This window comes from Dipodomys spectabilis, unplaced genomic scaffold (assembly GCF_019054845.1).
Source record: "Dipodomys spectabilis isolate Male_0828 unplaced genomic scaffold, ASM1905484v1 ptg000482l, whole genome shotgun sequence".
Taxonomy (NCBI): Eukaryota; Metazoa; Chordata; class Mammalia; order Rodentia; family Heteromyidae; genus Dipodomys; species Dipodomys spectabilis.
The window spans coordinates 460,690-472,015 of record NW_024871159.1 but is presented as its reverse complement, the minus strand read 5'-3'; the positions used below and the strand labels follow the sequence as shown (position 1 = coordinate 472,015).

The following is an 11,326-nucleotide window of genomic DNA, read 5'->3' as shown; positions in this document are numbered from 1 at the left end:
AGACTTACCTGCCCAGGCTGGCTTGGAAGTGTAATCCTTTGATCTCAGCCACCTGAGTAGGTAAGATTGTAAGTATAAGCCACTGGCATTCATTGCCATTTTTTCAGTTGAGTCAATTACATTTTTCTACTAAGGTATGAGATTTTCCCCTTTCAGTGGTACTAGAGCTTGAATGCACAGCTTTGTGTTTGTTAGGCAGGTGCTCTTCTCCTGAGCCATGTCTCAACCCCTATCCTATTTTTTGAGACAAGTTCTTTACCCATGCAAAAGAAGGTGACTGGACCACCATCTGACTATTTTAGTCTTCTGTTGTTGTTGGGATGATTAGTGTATGTTACTATACACAGCTCCTTCAGTCTCCTGGAATTTTCTTCCTGGGACTGGCCTGGGACATAGCTCTGCCATACTGTCTCTCACAACTAGGATGATAGTTGGAGCCACCGCAAGGAGCTATAGATTGAGAAAGTGTCTTGAGAACTCTTCTGATGAAAATGGCCTCAAATTGCTTTTTCTCTCATTCTCAGTTTCTGAAGTAGCCAGGATTATAGGTGTTCACTGCTAAGGTTCAGCACCCTGCACTACTCAATTCATATTTGCAAGAACATTTAATATTCCTTAGGCTACTAACTGATAAGTAACACTTCTTTTTAGATACTGATTTATGTTTAGTTCATTATTTAAGATCTACTTATGTGTGTGTGTGTGTGTGTGTGTGTGTGTGTGTGTGTGTGTATGTAATGAAAGTGGTATGTAGTAAGTTCTGATTTGATATATGTAGCCCAAGTAGGAGTTAAAATAATTGAGGGAAAAGGATACCTCTGAAAACATTTGCAAGTCTACCTAATCCTCAGACCAAGGCTACCAACCTTCAATTGGGCCTGGGAGAGCAACACTTCCACTGCTGAGGGAAAACTTGAACCTACATCTCATCTATCTAAGCTAAAGATATTTTATTCTGTCTTGTTTTGTCCTAAGGGGCTGATTTGTACTCCTTTTTGGTAGTGAGTGGAAAATGGGAATGGACTGGCTATGCATGTGCTTGGGACTGCTGCTGCTCTTGGTGGTCCTCCATAGTGGTGCCACTGGAGCGTTGCAGGAAAAGCATCTGGAGATGATCAGTGTGTAATCATGTGAATATTCCTTGGCCTGGGGCTGGCCATAGGAGTTTCTAATCTAAGCTATTTACTAGCATGTATGAAGAAACTGGAGTATATATCTGTATGTGCATGTGTGTAAAAGATGGTATAAATAGAGGAGGGTCTTAGTGCTGGTAATTATGCTTGCTAGGAAAGCATTCTCCCCCTGAGTGACATATTGTCTTTCTTGTTTCCTGGGTAAGTATCTGGATGGAGATTATTTTACTTCATAATTCCTGTCATAGGAGAAAGGACAGGCATAAGCCATCACATTCAGCTATTTTTGGAGGCTTGTGAACTTCTCTCCCTGCCCTGGTAGTGTAATGATCCTGATCTTAAATTCCAAAATAACTGGGTAAAAGGCATGGACGTCTGCACCTAACTGTAGGTTGAGATGGGATCTTAATAGGTAAGAAAAACAATTTTGGTGAAACTATTTACTACTATTATGTCATTTTTATTTATTGTGAAAATACCATACAGAGGGGTTACAATTACATGGGCATGGTAATGAGTGCATTTCTTATTAAGCATTGTTGCCTTCTCTTTGTTTCCCCTTAACATCCCTTCCCATCTGCCCCCGTTCCCCCCCCCCCCCATGCCAAAGGTGTAAAGTTCATTTTCAACATAACATCTTGCACAACTATGTTTATTGCAGCATTATTTACCATAGCTAATATATGAAATCTACCCAGATGCCCCTCAGTAGATGAATGGATCAAGAAAATGTGGTATATATACACAATGGAATTCTATGCCTCCATCAGAAAGAATGACATTGCCCCATTGGAAAGACTTGGAAAAAATTAAATTAAGTGAAGTAAGCCAGGCCCAAAGAAACATAGGTTCCATGGTTTCCCTTCTTTGCAATAACTAGGATATGTCTGAGAGAAGCAGAAATGGTCAGATAAATTGATGTTAAGCGAAATTAACCCGAAGATAAGGACTCAAATGTTTTTTCTTTCTTGCTATTGTGTCTAACATATTTATAAGATATTTCTTTGTTGCTTTGTATGTCCCTCCCCCACAGTATAACCCCTGTTTTCACTGTATTTGATGTTGGTATAATTTGTGGAGAAGGGAAAAAAATTTTTTTAAATAGGAATACAGGTGGACCCATTGCAACAATGAGATGTACAAGATGTTATGTTGAGTATGTCTTATTATATTTTAGTATTTTCAAAACTTGTTTTCTTTTGACAGTTACTGGGGTTTGAACTCAGGATACATACAGATGTATAACTACTGAGCCAAGCCTCCAGTTCTTTTTCTGTGGTGATTACTTTCAATGTAATATCTCACATTCTTCCCAAGCACACATCTGGACCATGAGCTGCCTATTGTAGGTTTCCTATCATAACTAGGATGGCAGATATGCCCAACACACTTTGATTCTTTCTGTGGCATAATATTTTGTAGACTTTTCAGCCTGCAGTAACCTGGAATCATGATTCTTCTAATCTTTGCCTCCCACATAGCTAGCATGACAGAGATATGCCACTATGCCTAGGTATAGATTGAGAAAATGTCTTGTGATTTTATTTTCTGCTAGAACTGTCTCTAACTAAAATTTGTCCCCTACTTCATTCTCAACCTCTCAATCCAACAGGTGTGAGCCATCAATGCTCAGCTTGATTTTTAAACATTTAACCTAAGAGCATTGTAAGATGCTTTGAAAAGGAGTCATTTTCTGCTCTTCACTCCTGGCAATTCAGAACCATAAAATGTTAAGCGTTGAATGTGACATTTATTTAACCATCACAAAACACTCACTTTAAATTCATAGTGCTCAGATATTACACTCGTGTGGTCATTAGGCAGTTGCTGGGGACTCACATGTTAGAGGAAGACAGTTCTATTGACTTCACATGCACCTCTTGTGTATGGACTGTAATTCTTGGCCCAGGGTCGCGGGTAGAATAGATATTCTTTCCTGAGTACAGTCCATAATTGGTAGAGAGATTTCTTGGATCCAGATGTCACCACAGGTTATTATAGTACTACCATAGCATAGATGACTATGATAAGGTAAAACAGGAATATGCTGAGAACAAGAATTTTCCAGAAACAGAAAAGAAGAATTAAGGAACTGTTGGCTGTTGTGGTAACCAATAGTCATACTGTATGTGATATGCTAGGACTCGTGATTCCCTGAAAACCACCAGAGACCAAGATCAATGTAAGCAACAGAAGAGTCGTTTATTGCAAACTTGAGCTTGGTCCTCTGTGCACTTAGTAACCAGTGACACTAAGAGGCCCCGAGCATAAAATCAGCACAGTTTTTATAGTATTAAAAAAACAACTTTAAGGAACTTTTACATGAGAAATTGCATGATTGGTTGACAGTTAAAGTAAGCTAAACTGGGCAAACATGATTGGTTAACACTGTTATTGGCGAGAATTGTCTGACTACTGGTTCACCGTATGCTGCATGGCCACCCAGTGTCTGACGATGCATCTGGAGGAAATTCTTGTTTTGTTCTGTTTTTTTTTCTTCACGGATTTTTTATGTGTTTATGTCCCTAGTTGCTTGATAATTGTATTTCTCTTTGTGTCATTCGTGGGTCGGGGTCATGGTCAATTCCATAACTCATACCTCACAAGATAGTGACTGGCTTAAAGATGGAATCACTCAGACATCAGGCCCTTCATAAGAACATGCATATTTTATGAACTGTGAAACCATTTCTTTTGGTGGTAGAGGGGATTAAACTGAGGTACTGCTGCTACCACTTGAGCCATGGCTCCACCCTCTTTGTACTTTAGTCATATTCATGTTAGAGCCTTGCTTTATGTTCAGAGAAGAAACATGACTAAATGACTTGACTTCTAAATCACTTAAACACTGACATAAGGGAGAAGAAAATTAAAACATAGAATACTAGTTTGGGTTTAATGAAGTGTATAGATTTATTTGAAACTTTGAACATTGATACTCCAGGGAAAATTGATTTCCAAAGAAAAAAGTTACTCATCAAATAACAATTACTGCCTTTGTTTTACCAGGCATTTGTAAAATAAATATACATATATTTATATAATATACTAATTATATATAACAAAATTATACATTTTATATCATATATTAGGTTTATATCTATAATCTTTATAAACAAAAGGTTTATTTTTGGCATTTGAAAATCAATTTTAGAAACTTTTACTACATTACTTGGTTTAAGCTTGCTACTGAACAGCATATGGCATGTAGGCCCTAAAATAGCATGAGGGCCAAACATGTAAGGAAAGTATTTCATAACATAACCCAAGGCCAAGTTTTCTGGAGGGATTGTTTGGTTTACTCACTTATGAAGAAACATGTATTTGATAATATTAAACTATTTATATCAATCTATACTCAAAAGCTCTTTTCTCCAACCTAAGTTATTAATTATGAACTCTCAGATATTCTTCTGGGAAAAATGTTACATATCTCTATATTATTACAAGGAAATTTACAATATCACTACATACTAACAATGTATTTTCTGCTTTAGGTAAGAGTAATCAAAACACAAAACAAGTTGTTACTAATTTGGCATTTACAAATTGGTAGGTTTCTTCTTGAATGATCAGAGTGCATGCATTCTTCTATTGGGCAGATATTTTCCTTGTAACTTAAATCATGAACAGAAATGAAAAAATTAAATATGCTCATGTTGAAAAATTACACTTGGTGTTAAAAATAGCGACTGAAAAGTGTCCACTCTATGCCTCAGATCAGAATATTTTCTGCCTAATCTGCTACACAGTCTACCTAAACAAATACAATCCCAGCTATAAATGATAGCACCAAAATTATTTACAAATACTTAGAACCACAAACATGGTAACATATGCACATTTTGACAGTTTTAAGACAAGAAATGAAAAAAAATAGGCACATGTATCTCTTGCACCCTAGGCTTGTTTACTTAAATGGTACTCTACTATTTGAGACACTGCTTTTTACTCATTACTTCTGAGACATAAACTTTTCTGCTTGCAATGACTTCAAAATTTGATCCTCTGTATCTCAGTCTCCTAAGTGGTAAGGATTATAAGCATGAACACCTGGTAAGCATACTTTTCTTCTTTCTTTTCCCCATAAGTTTCTTTTTATCGATTTAAGCACAGGGTATACAAAAACTTTAAAGCTTGAAGAAGACTGATTTCCAGATTACTTTTGAGTATTAAAATAAACACAAATCAATTCCTAACCGATTTAGGCAAATGGGAATCTTGATCCAATCACAGGATTCTGATACTGCTTTTTAGAGTCGCCCCCGCCCTCGCCTTTTTATAAAGAATTAAATCCAATGAACAAGGATCTAGTACTTTCTCTCACTGCTTCGAAGTAGACTGGTTAATTTGCCCTATTTCCACTTTGAGAAAGAAATCATTATCCTTAGCTCCAGAGGCCTGCGTAGTTCCCACGGACATCTGGATGGACTGGTCCCCCAGCTACAAAGAGCTTCATCTCAGGCCAGTTGTAGCAGTGTGTGTACACTGCGTTGGGATAGTACTCCAAATCACCAAAAAAGTCAACCCAGAGATCATCTTCGTTCACCCAGCCAGAGCCAGTCATCAGTTTCAGCTTCCTCCCGGCAGGGTCTACAGGTAGTTCTGGATTGTGCTCGGACATGTCTTCAAGGAACTTGCGGGTGCGGATGTCATACAAGAGTAGAGCACCGTGGCCCGTGCCCACGGTGACCAGGTTCTGATAGATGCTCAATGAACGCACACCCATGCCACCATCACGGGAACATAGCGGTGGAATTTTCTGCCGATGTTGGCGCACATCCAAGAAGGAGACATGAAACTGGGAACCCACTGCATACATGGACAGCTCGTCGCAGTAGGCCATGCACACATTTTCTCGGCAGTAGGACAGCCTCATGGTCAACAGTCTGGAAAGGTTGTCCCCCACTTTCCAGAGATGGAAGCAGCCATCTAGGGATACAGCACCCAGCTCCCTGTTTGGGGCACTGAAAGCCATAGCTCGCACTTTGCAGGCACCAGGGCTGGAAGATCCCGTAGGGATAGCCTGAATTCCTTTTGGACACATGTGGGCATACACTGGAAGGTCAGCATTCTCACTAAGGGCAATGTCCATACCGGATGACTCAGGATTCACGTGCCACATTGCCAAAGTGCCATCACGGGAGCCACTTATGGCCACCGTTTCATTTACCCAGATGATGGTGAAAATCCAGTCACTGTGGCCTTGGCGGTCACCCAGGCTCACAGGATCAAAGGTAGGAAGCTTATAAACAGCCAGGCTGTTGGGGTTTTCCCCACTGGTGGCCAGCAGTGTCTTGGAGGGATTCATCTCGATGGCATGTATGCCACTGGTGGGATAGGCGCGTGCTGGGACAGGGATCATATCCCTCAGAAGCGGAATACGTGTCATCTGGCCTGACAGCACATCCAGCACAAAGAGTGAATTGCACTTGGTGCCACACACCACCTGCCTGCCATTCAGCCACTGTGACGCGAACACCTTGTTGACGGTGCCCAGGCCCAGGTGGCGAACCCTGAGCAGGTGTGGCAGCTTTAGCACAGCATAGTCACACAATTGCCTCTGAAAGCTAATAGACTCTCTGTGGCCCCATGTGCCCAGCTCACGGCCCTTCAGGCTGTACACAAACGAATGGCGCTCAAGCGACCACTTCCGCCTTTTGGACACAAATGTGGCATCACCCTGGCCGACCTCCTGGTCCTGCACCAAAGAGGCGCCAGGCCCCTCATCCGGCGCCTTGCGCTTCTCTTTACCTGGTCTCAGGTGAGCCATGGCAAGCACCAGCAATCACAAACCAAGGCACTGCTATGGACAGTGGATGCCACGGGAGTGGCGGAGGGTAGGCTTCGTCCTGGAACACAGAGTTCAAAGCAGAGGCTGAGGCCACTGCCAAATGCCGCCACTGCCACAGTGCTAAGATGGCGGGGTAACAGGTGGCCAGAGGGGCGGGGCCTAGCTGTGGACGTTGGAGGTGGGGGCGTGGTCGTGTCCCAGTCTAGTCACGTCACAGAGTGGCTGCGTCACATCACAAAGTGGCAAGACGCTGGAGCAATCGTGAAGAGAAGCAGCCACGGAGATGAAGATGGAGGAGCAACATGCGGTGGGAGGGCCACAGGCTCATCCTGTGGCAGGCGTTACTTAGTGGGAGGGGGCCTGAACCTGTCTCAATGACCCATCATGGCTATGGTGAGGGAAGTGCTACATACAACAGTGCTGGACAGCTGTGGCATCCTCCCAGTCAGTGCAAACCTGTGTAAATCAAGAAACTTAGTGGCTTAGGAGTTAGCAGAAAACTTTTGGAAGACATTGACAATGAGTGAAATTTCAAAGTTTTGTGTAAAACAAGCATCACTCCTGTGTTACCCTCTCTCATAGACCAGATAAACTCTTGTGGGAAGGTACCAGATCAAAAGTACTTCTAGTTAGGACCTTAAGCACAGTCCGGCTCATCTTCCCTCCTTCCCGGCTGTCAACTTGTTTCCCGCCATTTGTCTCACTAGTAGTAAATTTTGAACTATGCCCACTGGACAATTTAAGTTTTGTTAGTCCCATTATAAATACTTTAGGTTATAAGCAATGAGTCAGTCTCTAGATTTGGCTGGAGCTTCCCCTGTACCTGTGTGTTTTTGTTTTTGTTTTAATATACCTATTTGGGTGTTCAGTTATCTCTGTGGACACATTCTCTTGCCTTTTTTTCCTCTTCTTGAACCTAGTAGGATCCTAGAGAAATACAAACGGCAAGTGACAGAAAGATGATGGTAGTAGAGTTTGAAATTTGGTGTTGATATTCCTCCAGCACTATTCTTTTTGTTACGGATCATTTGTGCTTTTCGGGGTCTTTCGTTGTGCCATATGAATTTTTGGATTGCTTCTTCTATTTCATTGAAGAACGAGATTGGAATATTGATAGGTATCGCATTAAATTTGTAGATAGCCTTTGGAAGTATTGCCATTTTCACGATGTTGATCCTTCCTATCCAGGAACATGGGAGGTTTTTCCACTTCTTAAGTTCTGCTTTGGTTTCCTTTTTCAGGTTTTTAAAGTTTTCATCATAGAGGTCCTTCACTTTTTTAGTTAATTCCTAGGTATTTTATTTTATTTTTGTGGGGTTATGACAAAGAGAGTTGCTTTCCTGATTTCAGCCACACTATTCTCATTGTTGGCATACAGAAAAGCCATTGATTTCTGAGGGTTAATTTTGTACCCTGCTGCTTTGCTGAAGTTTCGAATCAGCTCAAGTAATTTGGGAGTGGAGTCCCTGGGATTCTTTAAATATAAGAATATGTCATCTGCAAAAAGGCAGAGTTTTACTTTAAACTCTACTACAAAGCCATAGTAATAAAAAAAACACCTAAGTACTGGCACAAGAACAGACCTGAGGAACAATGGAATAGAATTGAAAACCCAGAAATGAACCCACAGACCTACAGCCACTTAGTCTTCGATAAGGAGCTAAAAAAATAGAATGGAAGAAAGACAGCCTCTTCAGTAAATGGTGCTGGCAAAATTGGTTAACTACTTGTAGAAAACTAAAGCTAGGTCCTCATATATCACCTGCACCAGAATCAATTGCAAATGGATCAAAGACCTCGAAGTCAAAGCAGACACCCTGAAAACATTACAGGATGGAATAAGAGAAACCCTAGGTCTCCTTGGCACAGGCTGAAATTTTCTCAATACAGATCCAGAAACAAAACAAATCAAAGAAAGGTTGGACAAATGAGATTGCATGATGCTGCAGAGCTTCTGCATGACAAAGGACATAGCTAGCAAGATCAATAGAAAGCCCATACATCTGGAGAAGATCTTCATTAGCCATACAACAGATAAGGTTCTCATATCTAAATTATTTTTGGAACTCAAAAATTAAATGCCCCCAAAAGAAATCCTCAAAGAAACAACTGTCCAATAAACAAGTGGGCTAAAGACTTAAAGAGACACTTCTCTGAAGAGGAAATAAGAATGGCCAAAAAACATATAAAGAAATGCTCAATCTTTCTAACCATAAAAGAAATGCAAATCAAAACATCATTGAGATTCCACTTCACCCCAGTTAGAATGGGTATAATAGAGCTCCCCTATGACCCAGCAATCCCACTTTTGGGCATTTACCCAAATGATCACAAACAAGACCATACTAAAGCTATCAGCACAACTATGTTTATTGCAGCATTATTTACCATAGCTAAGATATGGAACCAATCAAGATACCCCTCAGTAGATGAATGAATCAAGAGAATGTGATATATATACACAATGGAATCCTATGCCTCCATCAGAAAGAATAACATTGCCCCAATTGTTAGGAAATGGAAAAAAATTATATTAATTGAAGTATACCAGGCCTAAAGAAACACAGGTCCTATGGTTTCCCTTATTTGCAAGAACTAGTATATGCCTGGGACAAGCAGAAGAGTTCAAAAGCTATGTACATATGACCAGATAAGATGATGTTAAGTGAAATGAACCCCGAGATATGGACATAAGTGTTTTTTTCTTTCTTGCTATTGTTTCTAACATATTTATATTGTACCGTATTATTTTTTTTGTTTCTTTATATGCTGTTTTCACTCTATTTGCTGTCGATGCCCTGCATCTTGTATACACACTTCTCCAGCTTGGGGAGGGGAAGGGAAAAAGTGAAATGCTTAAATAGGGATACAAGTTGACATTGTAACAATGAGATGTAAAAGACAATATGTTGAAAAATGAACTTTATAATTTAGTGGGGGATGGGGATTGTAGCTGTGGAGGTGGGAGGGAATGGGAAAAACAAAGGGAGAGGTAACAATGTTTGAGAGGAAATGTACTCATGACCTTGCTCATGTAACTGAAACCCCTATGTACAGTATTTTTACAATTAAAAACTTATTTAAAAAAGAAGTGTATTCATTACCTTACGTATGTAACAGTATCCCTTCTTTACATTACCTTGACAATAAAAGCAAATAAGTAAATAAATAAAATGATAGAATATCAGCCTAAAAAAAGAAAGATAAGGGTATAAGTTTCTGTCAGTTTCTAGGTATACAGGTAGGGAATTAGACATGTTTATAAACCGTTTTTCTTTGTTCTTGGCTTTAGTGATTTTTGAAAGGGTAAGCACAAATTGCTCCATTTAGAAATTGACACACTATCCTCTCTTAGCTCATCAATTTTCACAACTGCCTTGGTACAGTTTCCTCATTGACAGGATAAAGCTTTGCTCTAGTATGTCTGGTTGATTTGTCTTCACTGCTGTCCCAGTTGGTCCAATTGCACACTGGAGGGGGTAATTGACAGGTTAGGTGGGAACCTGTGCCAATAAGACTCCTTTATTCCAAATTTAAGCAATAAGATAAAAATAAATAGTTCCAAGCAAGGTGTACCTGGAAAGTCCTGGAATTGAAAAACTAACTGTGACCAATAAAACTTATGGTAGTTATCACTCTGTGGGTCTGACTGTAAATATGTTGGAGCATCAAATCTTTTATGACTGAAAACTTGTATATGTCATTAAGCTTTTCTAATTCCAATGAGAAACTCAAAGACACAAGCATGCTTAGTGTGGTGTCATTAATTTAGAAATATCTTGCCAACTTTGTATCCAAGGTGGCTTAAAGACTTGGTGAACAGGAATATTAGACAGCAACAATTAGCATTAGTCAGTTAAAAGGTGACCACTTGAAGAACCTTGACATTAACAGACACACGAACTATGGTTGGGTTGCTACTTAGTTTATATACCTTAGGAAAAATCTTTAAATCAATTTTTAAACCACAGACAACATAATTATACTACTATAAGCTCTATCTTATAAAACTCAAGACATACGTTCATGCACTTTCTTGAACATTCTGAAGTTTGTCTTAATGCCTCCCTTTCTAATTTGGAACAAACATGTAAGGCAATTCTTACTCTTCAAATTCTTTCTTATCCAAAGGAAACCATTTTTTGTTTCCTTGATTTCTAAAAGTTTTTTTTCTTTTGTAGTTCCTATCCCCTTGTCTTTCTACTTCCTTATTTCCTAATTGCCTACTTACTGATATTTTCCTTTATTTTGTATTTTGAAATAACATAAAACGTTTTAACTCAAATAACATTGTGCTTTAAAGAAAATAATCTATTTTTGTATGTAGAAAACTAAACATAACCCCTTTTTTCTTTTCTTAATAAGTTTTTTATTGCAAAAATACCATACAGAGGGGTTA

The 11,326-nt window shown here is 39.5% G+C and overlaps 1 protein-coding gene across 1 annotated transcript; it reads right to left on the bottom strand.

Annotated features, from left to right (window-relative positions):
- Positions 1-5,520: 5,520 nt before the first annotated feature.
- On the bottom strand, positions 5,521-6,906 carry LOC122098637 (DDB1- and CUL4-associated factor 12-like protein 2). The gene has a single exon (XM_042669130.1). The coding sequence runs from the start codon at positions 6,904-6,906 to the stop codon at positions 5,521-5,523; it is 1,386 nt and encodes a 461-aa protein (XP_042525064.1).
- Between the last annotated feature and the right edge of the window lie 4,420 nt (positions 6,907-11,326).